The sequence below is a fragment of the Tinamus guttatus genome, unplaced genomic scaffold (genome assembly GCF_059628265.1).
Source record: "Tinamus guttatus ecotype Peru unplaced genomic scaffold, ASM5962826v1 Tinamus_guttatus_pri_ptg000211l, whole genome shotgun sequence".
Lineage (NCBI taxonomy): Eukaryota > Metazoa > Chordata > Aves > Tinamiformes > Tinamidae > Tinamus > Tinamus guttatus.
Window position 1 is genome coordinate 5186642 of NW_028288745.1, and position 18100 is coordinate 5204741.

The 18100-nt window shown below is 36.6% G+C and overlaps 1 protein-coding gene across 1 annotated transcript in view; it reads right to left on the reverse strand.

Annotated features, from left to right (window-relative positions):
• DNM3 (dynamin 3) overlaps positions 1-18100 on the reverse strand; it is a 151241-nt gene that overhangs the window by 118841 nt on the left and 14300 nt on the right. The window contains 7 exon segments of the mRNA XM_088524463.1: positions 180-247; positions 1596-1731; positions 3050-3192; positions 5860-6020; positions 6648-6746; positions 7319-7522; positions 9260-9409. Of these exon segments, the coding sequence (XP_088380589.1) occupies positions 180-247; positions 1596-1731; positions 3050-3192; positions 5860-6020; positions 6648-6746; positions 7319-7522; positions 9260-9409 (961 nt within the window).

Genomic DNA, 18100 nt, shown 5'->3' on the forward strand with positions numbered 1-18100 from the left:
CTTCAAAACCCGTTGGACGCAGTCCTGTGCCAAGTGCTCTAGGTGACCCTGCGTGTGCAGGGGGGTTGGACTAGATGATCTCTAGAGGTCCTTTCCAACCTTAACGACTCTATGATAGCAAGTATGTCCAAAGACTAAAAAATATATGTGTATGAACCTGTAAGCATGGGAGCACTTGCCTGATACCATGTATGTTCTTGATTGCATAACTTATTTCTCTCCGCAGTTCTTTCTCATTGAATTCCATCTAAAGAAACAAAAATATTTCAGATCCTACTAAAGACAGCTCTTAAATAAAATAGAAAATACTGCTTTTTCCAATATAACTGCAGGACAAACAAGTTCTACTGGCTAAATATTCATTTCTAATTTATGCTAGACATGAAGCAAAATTATTCTAAAACATTTTAACACTAGGGCTACAGGTAGCAGCAAAGACTGCTGCAAATTATGCACCCTTCCAGACACACTAATGTATGGACCAATTTTGCAGAACATCCTAGGAGAAACATGAAGTAACACAGTGAACCAAAACATGCATTTGGAAGATGAAAATTTTCAAGTCAAATTTCTTAAAACAGTGCAAATTCTATGATTATCTTCTCTGTTTACCCTTCCCTTCCTATCCTACTATTTTTTAACCAAATTTGAGAGAATAGTAGTATATGAAATACTCATAAATTTTTGGCATTTCAGCTGTCAAGAGATGAAAGATTCCATTTAAGTTGGGACCTTTTTTAACCAAAAGTTTATTATTTAAGTCTATCACATATCTGTTCTGTTGCCCTGCTAACTAATCTACACATTTCAACCCCAGAAGCAGCCACAACCTTGTTTGACCTTTGTCCATCTGAAAGTTAGGGAGTATCAAGGGAGCTGACGAGGTGAAAGGAAGCTTATGAAGCACATGGCAGAAAGAAGGGGGACTAAAAATACAACAGGGTGCAAGCAGAGGGAAAACTAAAGTCAGTCTACTGAAAAAAACAGAAACAAAAACAAAAGGTGAAAGAATATGTAACAACATATTATCATAGGAAATCAGTTTTCATTAGTTTGCAGCCATTGAACATCACCTTATTCCATTAGCCAAGGGATGGACAGGTAAAGGGAGATATAATGGAGGCAAGATAGGGTCGGGAAAACTAACTCTGAACATGAAATTTGCTTCTCTCCCTCTTCTTATCACAAGAATATGGGAACGAAAACTTTGTTTTATTCCCAAAAGACAAAAAGTCAAAAAATGGCTATTTTCCACAATTCTCATTTTAATATAGTCTACCTAACTTGTATACAGCAATGTAAATTATACCAGCTACAGTTGCTTCCCTGCCCCATCTAAGCAGAATGAAGATGCCAAAAAAAACATTTAAAAACAAACATACACAGATACACTCACATAAAAAGGCAAGGAAAAGAGTAGGAGCTGGGACTATAGTTACAATCTAAATATTGTACCTTGCAATTCTTAACTAGAAGTATCCAAATTATTATTTAGTCTAATTTGTTCCTCTAATCAAACCTTCTTTGTTTTACTTCTATCAACATGCACGTAAAAATATACATATAAAATTCAAAACACACAGGAAGATAAATACCTTCACTAGTTCAAAAGGAAAGCGTTCATGGAAAATACGATTGATTTTTGCACCACCTGAAAGTTCTAATGTGTCAACCTGATCTCCTGATCCTTCAATCCTTTTTTCAAAGTCCACTGAAAATTGTTGGACCATCCTAAATTCCAAAGGGTGGGAAACAAACAAACAAAAACACTTAAGCATGTCAACTACCAACCCCATATTTCAGCACTATGTAACTACTACTGCCCAACTAAAATATGTTTAGGAGCTGACAAGAAGATCAACAGTTACAGCAATTCATTCAGTCAGGTTGCCCATGCAAAGTGCTACTCTACTCATAGTCTTTGAGAATCCAATTCTCTACATATGCACCACAATTTTCACTCCTCATGGAATATATCCTTTGTATTTTTAAATACTTTTTATGAAAGTGTATCCTAAAGTCAACTATAAATATGACAGGGTATCAAATTATTTCCCGATTTTATTAGCGATGACAAAATTGTAAAGGCTACAAGCATCTATTACATACACATTTTAGAAAAGAATAAGTGATTGCAATCTTTGTAGTAGGATGAGCAAATAAAAGTCTTGGTTTAAGCTAACACGATTTATTTGGTAGAAAAGTACACCCACATTGAGAAGCTATTAAAGAAAAAAATCTCAAGGTGCAGGCAAAAAACGTCAGTTTTATGATAAAAGGAATCATTTGAGGAGAGCTCCTTTCTCCACAATGCCCCTTTCATCTTCCTGTGGAATGGAACAAAAGCCACTGAGGGAAGTGCTGAGGGAAAAGTACAAAAATGGACAAGCTTACAGTGGTATTTCTGCAGGTACTCTCTTGGCCTCAATAAGTTGCTATTTGCAAGTTCCACAGAGAAATGTCTTTGCATTTATTAAGCTTGAGTATTTTTCACATCCCCAAGAATTTGCCTAGCTGCTTTCTGTAAACACATTGATTGTTAGAATCAGCTTCTGCAGCAAGGATTCCTATAACTTAAACACCCATCATGTGAAGAACTACCTTCTGCCGTTAATTTTAAACTTGCTATCACTTGAGGTCTTTCAGATGCTCAAGTTCCTATATGAGGGGAAAAAAAATTCCCTTTCTCAGCCTCCTTACCTTATAGACTCGTAACGCAATCTCATCCCCTGGCCTGCAGTCATCCTTTTTCCAAGCTCAAGAATCTACCTATGCAATCAGAAACAGATTCTCACCTTTGACCACCTGTGCTGTCAATCTCTGCATCTTTTCCTATTCTACTTCATCTTCTTCATATGACTATTAAAATTAATTTATGAAAAACCTCACTGAAACAACAGGTAGCTAAAGATGTTCTGGGACAGAAAAAAATATTCAGAGTTTGGACATAATATGCTCGATCACAGCCTAATTTTAAATATAACCTGTTAGAAAGGCAAAACAAACAATTTTTACACACTGGATCCACAGATGAAAAGTAGCCACTTACTGCAGCAGGGCTTTAGTTTTTCTGGTTGGATCTTCTGGTCTGAAGTTTTTGTACACCTCTACTTCATGTTCTATAGAAAGCAGCTGGCTCTGGAGTTTGCTCCTGAAGCCTGGCAGGGTATCTCGAATATGATTGGTAAGTTGCTAAAAATAAATAAATAAAGAGCTTTTATATTCTAAATACAGATGAAAGCAAAAGCACAGCCATTTCCTTCTGACCCCTGAGCATATCAACCATGAACTGTGCTGGTTTACTAATATACTTCTTTTTGGTCTTTGTAGCAATGGAGACTGTTAAAGAACAATACATACCCATACATACTATATACATACGTTCATGTATATACTATACAGACACGTGAAAATTTCTTGGCCCTCTTGTGCACTGGGCCCTCTTGTGCACTAGACTTGCGTGCCTCCAGATTCCCAACTCTGGGCTTTCTGGTCAACTATGTTAAGAAGTTATTTCTATAAATTAAAAATTCAGCTTTTGAGACATAATTCTCAAACTGAAGTATTTAAATCACTTATATTATCATACAGTCATCACTAAAGGCATCGCGTCTAACAGTCTCTTGTAAAAAAGGCTGCAGGAAAGTGAAGTTGCCACTCAGCTTGCGCTGGATGACTCCTTTAAAGCAAAAGGCAATTCAAGGAAAGGGACAGACTCTGAAAATGGACAACCAGTTCAGAAGGGCGATGGGAGGAAACACAGAAGCACAGAGAATCTACTTGGGACTCTCACCATTAAGAAATGTCACCATCATATTATTTCTGCTCCCTTCTACAGGAAATATAGTAAAGGGAAAAAGAGTTTCCTGCATGAAGATTGTAGCATTTTAACTTCTTTAAACAGTTCATCTTTGCCTGAAAAAAGAAGTTCTACTTCAAGAGTATCAACTTTCAATTCTGAAATATATTCTGAAAACACTGTAAGTATCTCACCTGTGCTGTAAATGTGCCATTTGAACAGTTTCCTGATTAAAAACAAAGTAAACTTGCAATTTGTTGCAAGATTGTTGCAAAACTCTCTTCCCAGGCCCCATTCAGGCATGCAATTAATATAGAATGTTATATACTGAATCCCTTAAATATCTCCAAGCAAAAGTTGATCCGCAGATGTGTCAGCACACAATAAAAAGCTGGAATTTCCCTGGAGCACCACCTTGTGGATACAGAGAAATTTAAATTTCACCTGAAACCACAAACCTTAACAGATGCTTAGTATCTTAGGAAGGAGACTTGCAGAGTTTTCCTCACCCATAACATTCTATACACAGCAGAAGACAGACACACAGTTTTCTACCAAAAGACAAACAGTCTCAAAAATAAGATGTACTAAACACTTGGTATATAATAAGAAAGCAAAACATTCTAAGCACAGCAAGTTCTTGCACTCCGCTGAAAACTTGTTTCTGCAGTACAAATAAATGGCAGTAGTATTCTGTTCACATTAATCCATGGAATGTTTCATCTTTGCTGTCAAGATACATAGCCGTAAAGTCACTGTAGCAAGAAATTAAGCAGATCAACCACACAGCCTGGCTTCTCTGAGTAAATAATAATTTCTGCTGTTCCTAATATCTGTCAGACTGACAGATTCAGGTAGACCTGAGCTCTTCCTATCCAAGACCAAAGGCCACAGCTTGGCAGTGAACTGGAGAAAACACTCTTCGGAAATTTGACTTGTAGGAATGCCAAGAATACAGGCCAATCTGATAAACCAAGTTTCAAATAGATCGTATTGCCTCACCAGGTACTTTAGGAAGGCGTGCGTGATTTGATCTTGTCCTCTTCAAACTTGCTATGAGGTTCATCACCTCAAGAGGCACACACTACCTGCCTTTGCATTATGAGAGCAGCATTGCTCAAGGTCACACATCTGGAAACTAGATGAGGCAAAAAGGAGCCAATGGGATAGCTAACTGCAATGCGACAGGGTGGAATCCTTCTTAAATAGACACTCTGATCACACTTGCCTAAAGAACAGGCTACTCAGCATCCCAACCAATGCGAAATACAAATGAATAGAATTGGGCTTTAAAGCAATACACTCAGTATACCTTTTGTTACTATCTACTCATGAGATTAATAAGCTTGTTAGGAAAATGTAATCGGGAATCATGGACACAGGGCATGCGTGTGTCTCAAAGAGCAAACTTCTGCAACCTACAGACTTCCTTCAAGAAAGCTTATGAGTATCTGAGGCTAAGATTTACTGCCTCTAGAGCTCCACTTTGTGGAGAACAACTCCTGACACGAAAGTGTGTTTACCAGCCTACTGACGGATGATTTTCTTAATGCTGGACACAGAACTCCCATCCATCAGTGATCCCCAACTCCTAGATCTCTCCCAACTAACACAGAGAAGCATGTAATAGTGAAGAAGATTGTGAATTCTTCTAGTGTTAGCACTGTCTAGATGAAAAAATAAGGAAAAGGATTCTCCTCAGCTAAATGGGAAACTGACTTCTCTACTTCCCACTAAAGGAAGATGCGATCTGATGCAGTTTGACATCAGTCTTTAAGACTAGTTAGATTGTGGGGAAAAGGTAGCATGAACAAAGTGCTCTTATAACTGTATTTGTCATCTACATCAACAGCATATGGTGCATTGTTTCTGCTAAAAACTAGGGTTTTTGCATAAGCCACATCCAATAAACAGTTTGTTTATTTCATTGTGAAATTTTAAAAGGTTAAAGGCAGGAAAGAATAAATCAGGTTAATTGATGCACTTTCCTTTTAATAAGGATTTTATATCAGTTCTATCATTATAAAAGCAGACCCTCAGACACAAGCTTCAGCTTTTACCTGGTTTAGAACCTTTTGGAGATACGGTGTGCCCATCCGATCTGCCATATGCCGGTATGCGGGGTGTGAAAGAAAGAATTTCCTTTCTGCTAGAAGAGCTGCCTTGATATCCTTCTTCCCATCAATGTCTTTCTGGCTTCTGTTTACAACACCAATATAGCCTAAAATAACAAAAAGAAATTCAGGTACTGTAGAAGTACTGAAATGAATTTCATGATAATCAAGTCATTGATCCAAATGCAGTAATACCCTGGTTCAACACATTCCTAGACTGTTTTCTGTGTTATTGTAACAGGATAAGGAGATAGTCTCACTAGTAGTGTAATTAGAATCAAAATTCTCGACATGGCTAAAAGTGCAAGTGACTGTGACAGTAGCTGCAGTAACAATCACATGGAAAATTTCTGGAAGGGGCAAAATTTGGTTTACAGTGAAGTGACGGGAGCTCTGGTGCTTGCTTCCAAGATAGATAAGGAAATGGAGTCTCTTTTGGCAAGGCATAGCAGCCTAGCACAGAAAAGATTTGCTGACTTCTTATTCTGACATTATTTGTTTCTGGGATGGCCTATTTAAAGCACCTATTTTCCAGGTCCAGTAAAAATATCTTTTAATTATTCAGTATTTGTCCACGATCTCCTATGATGTTTGCTGCTTAAATAACGATAGAAAGACTGCAGTTCATTAAGACCCAGGTAGCCTTTGATTCACCTCCGTAACTGTTTTGTACACCACCCTAGCCCAAATCATTGTCCGTGTCATGTAAAATATAGACAACTGAAAATTCTCACCTCTACGAAGAGGGAGGAGTTTGTTTTCTAAAATTTCTCTTGCATCTGTTCCTTCATCCATCAGATCCAATTTTGTGATCACACCAATGGTCCTAAGGCCTGACCAGTGAGGGGGAGAGAGAGAGAGATGACAAAGGATTTTTTATAGTCAGGAGGGTTATCTTAAAATTCCATAATACTTATCAAAAAAATGTGATATTCTCAAAGCACGCATCATGCACAATACCAGGCAAAGCTGCAAGCTGAGACGTGCCTAGAAAAGGAATCATTTCCAGTGACGAAATACATTCTTCAAATCTCTTTAACCAGGTTCAGCATACCCATGATACTACTGTTTAACATTTATGATAGAGTATCCAGAAATCCCATTGGCATCAAGGTCCCCTTTGGCTAGCTGTTACAAAAGTTAGTGGATAAAAAAAACAATCAAACAGAAAACAAACAAACAAAAACTCCCATCACATTTTACAGCATCATTATATGAATTATGCTGAGCTAACAAGCGATTATTTTGATGAAGCACATGTGAGAAGGCATACATAGATCTATATGAAAATATATAAGCAGTAAAAGAAAAATGTGTAATAGTTTTTGGTTATTACATACTTCCATTTATGTTACTGTACAACAAACAAAGAAACAAACCAGCTGAACATTCTCTTGTGCTTTACCTTGAGGGTCCACTTCTTTAGCTAACTTCAGTGCATCTGAGTTGGCCAGATCAGTGTTAGCTGGAGTGACAGCCAGTATCAGGCAGTTCTCCCGAGAGATGAACTGCATTATCATCTCTCTGATTTGATGCTCAATATCTGGAGGTTGATCCCCTACGGGCACCTTAGTGATTCCCGGCAAGTCAATAAGAGTCAGGCTTAAAACTAAATGGAAAACACAGGAAAACAACACTGGTTAGCATGCCAGATTTATTTAAAGAGATCGATGGATCTCTGGCTGCAGATACTTTTTTTAATCCCATAAAACCCTACATAATTAAGATTTACAGGTATATAAAGACTGTTAACAAAATGCCTGACCCCCTGAAAGTTACACCACTTAGCACAGCTGTTTCCCTACTGCTTTTTCATCTCTAGATTTAAGAGTACTATTTAATATCTTCTAAGGCTGAATAACCTCCAGACAACTGTGAACTTTTTCCACCAATAGCAATACAGACAACAGACCATTCCCATCTTGTCTTTCAAACCAACCCAAATAGAGTTTTATCTTGATTTGGACACCATCCTCTCAGACCATCTTTCAATAGCGTCTCCAACCAAGAACTAGAAGTCAACAATTACAACACTAACTTATATAGCAAAATTCTTGTTTTGTTTTTCCCTCCCCCCCTTTTTTTTTTCCCCTCTCCTTTCTCCTTTTCTTGGGGTGGTGGCATAATTTTCCAGATACTGCGAAGCCTTATACAGGAGAGCAACAAACAGGAAGAAGTTTATCTGGTAAGAAAAACTGTTTTGCTTAAGCATGGTTCCCCCAGTACAGGTACCAATGCTAGAAGCATTCCAACTTTTTCATGAGACACTGGGATAACAGGGTATCCTTTAAACAAGTGAGAAAAATAGTATTTCTAAAAAGGAAACACGAGAAAGTACAGTTTAGATCTAATACAGGCAACAGTTCCTGAACTAAAGGACTAACTCTAAGAAAAAAAAATAAATAAAAGGAACAAGAGCATTAGACAGGAAGTTTTCACCTTCTCCTGGAGCCAGCCTGATCCATAATTGAGCTTTGAGGCAGGACATTTAGTTCAGCTCCACTTCTGTTGGCTATTCCACATATGCACAGCAGAGATGAGGCTTGGGGTAAGCGTTTAGACCCAAGTCTGCTCACAGTATATCAAAGGGAGGTTCAGGATCTTTTCAATTACCTCTCTTTTTATTTTAATACTTTTATTCTTTGATTCACAATCAAGGCATCAAACGAGATGGTTGGAAAAACAAAATGCCTCAGCCAAATATACTTTTCCCCCAGATTCAAGACAGATTCAATGCAAAGCATTTTCTCAAGATTGCCTTCTTTAAACAGGGCAGATGGCAACCACAGGAATCAACTTTGATCTATACTGGGGGTCTACAACACGAAGCAGCTTCAAACATCCTTATTGTCTAAATATGTTTTTAGTGAGAGGGAACAATAAACATCCAATAGGGCAAGGAGACACACTGGCTTTCTAGACTACAGTTCGGAAAATCCATCTAGGATGTGAGAAGGTGACAAAAATTTGTCTTGACACCAAGTCCCCTACACCCCTATTATATGTCTTAACTGCCTAACTAACAGTGTGTGTACCAGGGCCAGGATTGTTTTCATCCTGATGCAGAATGGAAATATTTTTAAATCATGAGAACGTTGAATGTGATACAGAGGTCTCTTTCTGCCCAGCACTAGCGACAACAGCTCTCTGCAGCAGGCACATGAGAAGCTGAGGATCCTTCAAGTGAGCAGATGTATAGAATGCTTTTGGTCCAACTTAAATTCAGGAATCATTTCATCCCCAAAGATTCTGATCAAGCAGTGAGAACACACAAAAAAGGAGACAGCTAACAGAGGTAGATAATATATTACAAGACAAGAATATGGAGAAGAATAATTTTACCTACCATGTGGGGAGTATATTCTTAAATTAATAGGAATTGAAGAAATGCCTTTATTCATTCCTGTTATTCTATCCGTTTCAACTTCAATTTCCTGACGAACTTCATCAAAATCAGTAAATTTCCTCCCTTTGCAGTGGAGAAATTCAGCATACTCTGTGAAAAAATATCGATAGCATCGCTGTATCACAAAGGCTTGTAGTTTGAGACTTGCTTTCAAGTACCTAGTATGCTTCAGATGTATAAGCACAAAAACACGTCATCACAGATAACAGGAAAGTGTTATATATGAACACATGCTGTATATGGAATTGCAATGATGAAAACCAGCCTATGACAAGAAAGGGTTAGTTTTAAAAAAAGTCAAGTTGACTAGATGTGATTTATTGCTTTTATCTTTAGCCTGTCATCTGCTAGAACAATCTAGAAGGTTCAAATAAATTAAGATTAATAGAAAAGAAACAGATTGTGAATCATTCTCAGTTTTCATCTGATTACATTTGCCTGTAATGCATCAATAAAATGAAGAAGAGTAATTCAAGTTCTGTAGCATGATAGAATATTAGCATTTTTTCAAACAATTAACAACCCACATTACACAAGCTTTTAACAGAGGAGTTAGGTACAGTTTAAAGTTCACAATCAAAATTGCAAACATTGTGAAGTAATTAATAAAATACTCAGCTCTTAACCTCCTAGAGACTTCTTGAAGCCTAAATCCAAACCATGCTTTATATGCTAAATCCAAACCATGCTATAAAAGTTTTTACAGGCTTTTATAGATACTACTGCTATTTTGTTGAAGTAGAAGAAAACACTGAATTCGTAACATGCCTTATGCAATTCTCATATGTTTGCCCTCGTACCGTGAAAGGGCACCAGGCAGGAATTTTCCTCCCACTTTCATCAGGGATAACAGTCTAATATCCTTGATTTCAGTATGACACTAGGTCCCTGTTTTGACTCTTGAATACAAATACTGACACCGATTATTATATCCTTCTGAATCTTCTGCTCAGGAAAAAAAAAAAAAAAAAAAAACATAACCAAAAGCACATCTCAGTGTTTTAAAAATGGAGTTTTCCCTGTTCTGAGAGGCGAAAACTGAACAAAAACCATTTACCCGGCTAGTAAGCATATAACCACACTATGATATAAACATCTGTCATTGATAAGAGGTCGTATCTGTCCCCCCAAAATCCTCCCTTAATAGGCTCTAAACAGTAGGACTGGAAAAAGTGGGGACTGGAAAAGATAGGGAACCCATCCTTGTTAAGAAAAATATATACATATACATGTATATATTTATATATCTAAATTAATAATAAAAAAGAGAATTTGAAAATGTCTGTTCTGCCTTTGGATAATTAAGAACTCCTATATACCTTCTATCCTTTTTCAGAGCTAGCAATTAAATGACGCTGAGTATGTGGGCCTGTATATTTAAAATAACACACTGTTTCTAAGAAAAAAAGTAATATTCAATTATTCCAAAGTGCAAGATAACATGGTGCACAAAAGTAATAACAACAATGAAAAAAGTCTTGTTCAATCTAACATATTTGGGAATTCACAAATTTAAATTTATTATTTAACATATTTATGTTAAATTTATTATAACAGATTATATCAGATTTAGAAAACAGCTGCCTACGAGGAAAAGCAGACAAGTTGCTCTTATTTTGATCGAGTTCTTCATGCACTACACATCATAAAATAAAAAGTATTCCTCTCAGAATTTCTTCAGTTTTGATTCAATGGTTCATTAGATTTTGTTAGAAGAATACTTCAAAATTCAGACAATTAACACTTGGTGTCTGCAGTCCATGATCTGACTCACTCAGCTGATGCCCAGAGAGGTTTCTCTGTTCCACTTGACACTTGGTAACAGAAAGAGTCCCTGAGGTAGCTATAAATCAAATTAAACGGGAGAAAAAAAAAAAAAGTAGATCAAATGAAAAAAAAATAGTTTATCACTTTTTGGCTATGCTAATAATTATCACTAGCTCAATTTCTCTCAGCAGCATTTGTGGTCTGCTAATTCTGAAGGGATAGACTTGGCTGTTGTTCATACCCTATGGCATATATGGGATGCCATGCACAGCCTGCAGAATAAAAATTCAAAGGAACAAATAGTGCTTTGTTGTGTTCCTTTCAGTCCTTTGCCTGCCCTTGGCAATGATCCTCTAACCAGGCTGGATGAGCCCACATTTTAATGCAATTTTTTTTTTCTTTTGCTGAGGAGGGACACACTTTTCTGCACAGAAAAAAAATAGAATATTATAATATACAGTATTATATTACATTTACATTTTTGTGAGAGTGCACATGAAGCCATCCTGAAAAAGGATTGTCTAATGCTCATTTTAAGACACACATTTTCTACATAAAACTGAAGTTATGTCAAGAGAAAGAATAATTTCAGGAAAAAAAAATGAAATGATTTCTTTGCCTGTAAAATCCAAAATCTTTTTACAGAACCATTTGAACTCCTTGGATAATATCGAATGAAAAGGCTAGCATATCACAATTCTATTCGGTGCTTTCTCAACCGCAAACATCATGGTGATTATTGCTCTTCTCAATTTTGATTAATTCAACAAATTGCACAAGTCTAATAACCTTTCTCAAAATACTTGTGCCATGTGAGATATTTCTCCTTACTTCTTACGATTTAATCTAACACAATGATATACTCTTATTACCAATAAAGTGCTATTAATATTTTCAAACCATTCTTAATTATAAGCACACAGGTGATCTTTCATAAATCCATCTTGAAGCTGAAGAAAGCCAAGTTAGATACGCCTTGTGGTAACACTAGGAACACTGTTTCTACCTGCCAAACACAAGCCAGATTTTTGGAAAATGTCCTTGTTCCACATCAACCGAGTCCAAGATTTTTCAAAGTCTGACAAAGTCTACAGACTTTAACCTGTCAATGAAGGTCAGAAACTTCCCAACAAGATGAGACCTGAATTCAGAACTCTCCCCCATCTGATTTCAGGCAGAGTTGATGCAAGTCACTGCAGTACCAACTCAAGAACTGGGTCTTCAGCTCGGGGTTTTCAAAAAAGCTGCAGATGAAATTGCAAGTCTAAGCAAACATTGTTAACATATACGATATAGGGGAAAATACCTTCTGTGACTGTAACTTTCATCTTCCAACTTTTTAGGGAGAAAACCAGTAATCGAAGCAAAAACAGTCTTGTTAGCTAACTTCAAATAAGCGTTCAAGAAGCCTCAGAATGCTTTCCAAAAGAATCATTAAAAATATGCAAATAAACATCATATGAGGTAAAATACATCACCTTTTCATTGACGATACATCAGCTATTTCTGAACAAGGCAAATACAATTAAATTCAACTATTTAGACCTTAGCAAAGCATTCAGTACAGCTCTTCATAGAGGGATTGTGGTAACATGCTGAAGATGGAAAATGCAGAGTTCATAAATTTTGCTGCTAGCATTCATTAACAACTTGTTGCAAGGCTACAAGAAGTAGAAGTGCTCTGGTATTTTCTGAAGAAAAGACAGAACATCTTGTTAATACAGAGAAGGAGGGGAATATCAAAGCAGAAGAGATTAAAAACCATTGAAAATTGGAAAGGTGTAGTTCTAATGAAAGTAACTAGGTCATGCTCTTCAAAACTAGGAAAACGATTAATTATTGGGGCAGAAGCTCATACAGGGAGACAAAAAAAAAGGATTCTTTTCTTTGCAATAGCGTTTTACACTCTTGACAATTCTTGTTTCTGAAAGACATATATCCCTGTTTTTTTCAATCTTTCTCTACAACTGTATTTTCTATACTTCTGATTATACAGAAACATTGTATTATCCTCCAGGCATATTCTTCTTAAGTTACAGAGACACAGCTCTAGCCAACATCTTTCCAGGACAGGAAAAGAAAAAAAAAAAAAAAAAAAAAAAAAAGTGGAAGAACTATTTGTAAGATTACACTTCTGTTGAAATATTTGGTACAATATTTACTTCTTTGTTTTACAGAAGCATGATATCAGTGGCTTCATTCTGTTAAGTGACTCACTGCGAGTGCCAGATCCTGTTCAGATATTAGCCTTTTAGTAGATACATAGCCCTTAATGAAATACTTTTTCTTTTTTTTTTTTGCAAGCTATTTGAATTCCAATTCTAATCTCCAGTTTATTTACAGTCTTTCTGGCATTTGTCAAATATACACTTGATAAATATACTCTATTCCATCATTCTATCAACAACATCAAAAATACTGAATAGGACCCAGAAACATGTCCATTCTACTCTGTAAGACAATCAGTAATGCAACCATGTTACTGCAGCCTTTTCTAGGCCATGCTTCCTAAGCTAGTGGGGTTTTTTTTTTTTCAATAAACATGCAAAATAATAATAATAAACAGCAACAAAAAAGACTTGAGATCAAGATAAAAGATACCCAGCACATCTTTATGTACAACTTCACAACTCTACATTATTGATATGATGGGGTTTTTTCCTTCAATTTATTTGGGTTGCTATTCATCTCCTATCTTTCAGATCATTAATTACAACTACTTATAGTTCTTGTTGTTGTTTTTCCCCCCCAGAGGACCAATCATCTGTCACTTCTCTTTATTATCTCTTCAAGATGGACAAATTTAAAGCCATCCTCTGGCCAGTGATTCTCCAAGATATTCGTTATTGCTTCAGATATTTCTTTGAAAAAGTATCAATTCCCCCTTCGCCCCTCTAATATTTTCCTTACCAATTCTTTTAAATTTATTGATGCTGAACGTCAAGAAGTAAAAGGTTTTATTCTGACGTTCTTTCTCCCTTCTTTCCCAAGCGTTGCAATCTTCTGCATTTCATGGTTATACTCAGCCAAGTTGCCTTCCTCATTTATCTTGTGGAATCAGTTTGGTGGGGGCAGAGGGGCTGGTTAACAAGTTATACCAAAAGTTTATTACAGTCCACCACTGCAGTCATGCAAGTCATTTATTCTCTCAACTTTTCCATGCATATTGTCAATTATCTCAATTTCTCCTTCTCCTCCTGCAAACCCACATTTCAGTTTTTACATCCTTCTCCAGATACTCACTTTTGATCCTATCAGGGAGTTTTCTCTCCAACTCCTTGTTTCTTTAAAACAAAGCTTGTCCCTGGGCTAGCGAGCAGGCTTGCACAGTTGTTATTTTATTTCTTGATCAGTGGATTCCTTCTTTCCTCAGCATATAAAGGAGCAGCAACTTGGGAAATGAAATTATCCTAGTAACAAATTATCCCAGATTGGGGTCATCATCACTATCACCTTTTCCCCATGGTGGCTGAGTCTCTCCTATCTTCTGGGGTACACGCCTCCTCAGTCTTTGCTGGTCTGAATGCATCCCTGTTCATCATCTGAAGTGGCTACATGAATTTTTACTCCTTTTTTTTTTTTTTTTTTTTTGCCAGCAGATGGCAATAAAAGACAGGTATGCATTGGGAGTAATCTCACAGCAAGAGATACTTGCATTGAAGTTCAGCAACAGTAATAGAAAAGAACATCTGCAAGATTTGCAAAAAAATTCACAATGGTGGAATGGAACCTTATGGTGATTTACTTTCCCCTTAATTATTGCTGTGATTAACAGAACAGAAAAAAATATGGCTATTGTACATATGAATCATTAGTCTAAAATGTCTGGCCTGGACATGATTTTTAAACTCTATTACCTGCCATTTCTTTAGCACAGAGATTTAAGAACTAGCCTTGAGACAAATTTGAAATCCTTCAAAAAATAATTATTAAAAGGGGAAAATTACCTTTTTTGACAAGATATGTTAACATTTAAGGAAGCAATTATTAATATAGTAAGTAAAGCATTTATAATATGCAATAGACCTACAGCGATAACTTCCTCCAAAACCATTTTTTGTTGCCACTGCTTTTTAAAAACCATACTCCAGGCTCAAGATATCTGGATAATTATTCCATTTGTCAGGGAGGAAAAAGCACAGTAAAAGGAAGAACAGACTGTCTAACATTATATAGAACCTGTGGCAGAAGCAACTGGAAAAAGCAACTAACTTTCTTAAGATGTTCTCAGGTATTTTAGATCATTGGCTTCCCAAGGCCTACTCAACAGCACTGTTTAAAACTACCAATTAACTGCTAAGAAGACATATTTAATTCTATTAAAATTATTTTAGCTATTATAAAGAATTTTCAAAGTAGGTAGTACACTGGAAGTGTGAAACTTAAAGCTGTGAAACTAAAACTTTGAACATATTAAGAAATGGGGTTTAACATCCAAATTAAGACATAGCCATTCCAAAGAAAAAGATGCTTCAAGACCAGTGAACACTAATGAAATCCTTTAAACTCCTGGCCCAGGTCATACTGTGTGCCATCACTTACACCCTAAGTATACACAAGAGAAAAAACTTCTAAGAGTACAACCACAAGAGTATGGAATGCATAATTCCTCCTGAATAGGAATTATGAGTAAGGAAGTACAAGACCAGCACTTTACACTCATTGGTAACTGGTGAAATATTCAGAAAGTTCAGCATTTAAAGCAAACCTTGTCTGGACAGGAGTGAAGTCTATGTACATTATGCTGGAGCAGTCAAATACCAAGAGCACTGGCATTTCTTTTGTTCAATTTGGAAATCAGATCCTCACAAAATGAACTACCCTCACATCCAACTTATCACTCAAGAAAAGAGCAAATTGCATTCCTCCAAAGACACAGATCGGGTAAAATAATCATCACAGTTGTCTTGCCTGCCTTGTACAACCTGAAGTTCCCCATCAGACAGTCTGTCAGCTAACAGAGTGCCTTCTAAAAACGCACTGAACTGTGTCTTCCAGATGGGACTATTTTCTTGTAATCCATTCTGTACCCTGAGCTTCTTCAGACACCAGCAACAAGGAAGGGGTCTAGGAGCAAGGTTCTTGTTAGACTCGGCACTAACATTCCCAACACCAGGGAACTGCTGAAGGCCAAATGCAGTGATCATAGAGGAGAACATCAAACTGCTTCTATATTCTTTACCGTATTTGATGTTGGACTCTATACTTAATTCTGATTTTTATAGGGGAAACAGAGCTGCATTTTAGGGTTACTTATCACAGAATAAAGACCTTATGCGTATTTGGTTCAGTTGTCTCTTTCAGAGAGACATCACATATCACATCTTTTTTCAGTGGAAGAGAAGCAAATGAATTGAGAACATGAACTGAAGACCAAGCATGAAAAATTGTGACCCTGTCTACAGGACTCCCAGTGAAAAGCCCTGTAATGTATCTCAGCACCAGAAGCGCCATTTTGGAGCCTCAAAATATTTACAAGGCAGAATATTCTTCCTTCTCTAGATGGTACAGTAGGCCACATTTGAATTTAGGCCACATTTGCAATTTCATTTGGAATTCAGCTGGGCAGCCCCCAAAAGACAGCTCTCAAAATAGGACAGTCAAGATACACGTTAGAATCTTTCAAGGATTGTGCTTTTTTTTTTTTTTTTTTCTTCAATTGCCAAGTTTTCGCTTACTCTATGCTACCAGATATTCTTGACATCATCAAACTGAGAGGAAAACAATCACAAGTACAGAACACTGTCTTGTCAATTGTAAAATTCAATTAAAATATTTGTCTTTGCCTCTGATATTTCAAGGTTCAGTATTTGCATAGATATGCAAGCACAAAACACGTAAAGCTGTTGTAGGAGCTGTGTTCCCATAAAACACACACCAAAAAACTGTTACAGTGATTAAATGTGGTCAAAAGGTCACTAGCAAATGGCTAATTGTACAGAATTCTTTAAAAAGAGAAAGTTCACAGAATTATTAAAATATTCCATTTTCCATAGGAGATACATTTCTTTCAATTAATTGTTTCATGTTACTACTTGCATATTCTCGTTTTCAAAGCACACAAAGACTCCAGCTCTTTCTCCAGACATGTCAGATCCTTCCAGGTGTGTTGAGATGAAGATTATCCAGATGATAATCTTCCTCTTACCTAGGAACGTAGAGATGCCTTAGCTAACAACCTTTCGCCCTCAGTACCATAACTGAGGGTTAAAGGAAGCCTTAGCTTCCCTCATCAGTGAAATTCACATTCCAAAAAGATCTTCAATTGACACAAAACATTACTAGAAGTAATGTTTTGTAATCAACCAATTGAGTCTATGCTTATATTTACACAGAATAAAAAGCATCCTCTTTCTCCCCCATGAATACTGCAAGATTAAAAACAGTCACTCTTGAAAGAGCCAAGAAAGAGCCTAGGATTACAAACCTATTAACCTTGCCATAGTGCCAGGAACCTGACACACTCCTCTAGTCACATTTTCTAACATTTCAGATAATTGTGAACTTGATAAAAATCAGCCCAGCATCTGCTTCCTGCAGAAGAACACCATGTTTCTTTAAACAGTTGCTCTCTATTTTCTTAAGCTTTTTTTATTATTATTTTAAATGATAAAGGTGGCTCAAATGATAAAGGAATTTCACCACCCAGAAGATAAAAAAAAACAAATATTAAATAAAACAACAAAATAATCAAAGTCTGCATTTTCTAAGGGTCTGTCATCTAATTCCAAACAAGCAATATTCAGCATTTCCCAAAGGCAAGGCATGTCATGCCATCTAGCAAATAAGAAATTAGCTGCAGGCTCACATCTCCAGAATTTGAGTGTGTATGTGTGTGTGTTTTCAAGTTATAATGGAAAAGTACTGTTGGAAGAGAAATCACTCTATAACAAAACCTAGAAGACCTACCAAAAAGTTTGTGAAATAGTGTTAATATAGTAAAATAAGACAGAGAAGTACTTAAGCAAGGGACAAAGATGGTTCTAAAAATAAAGCAATAAAGATCTGCCAGAA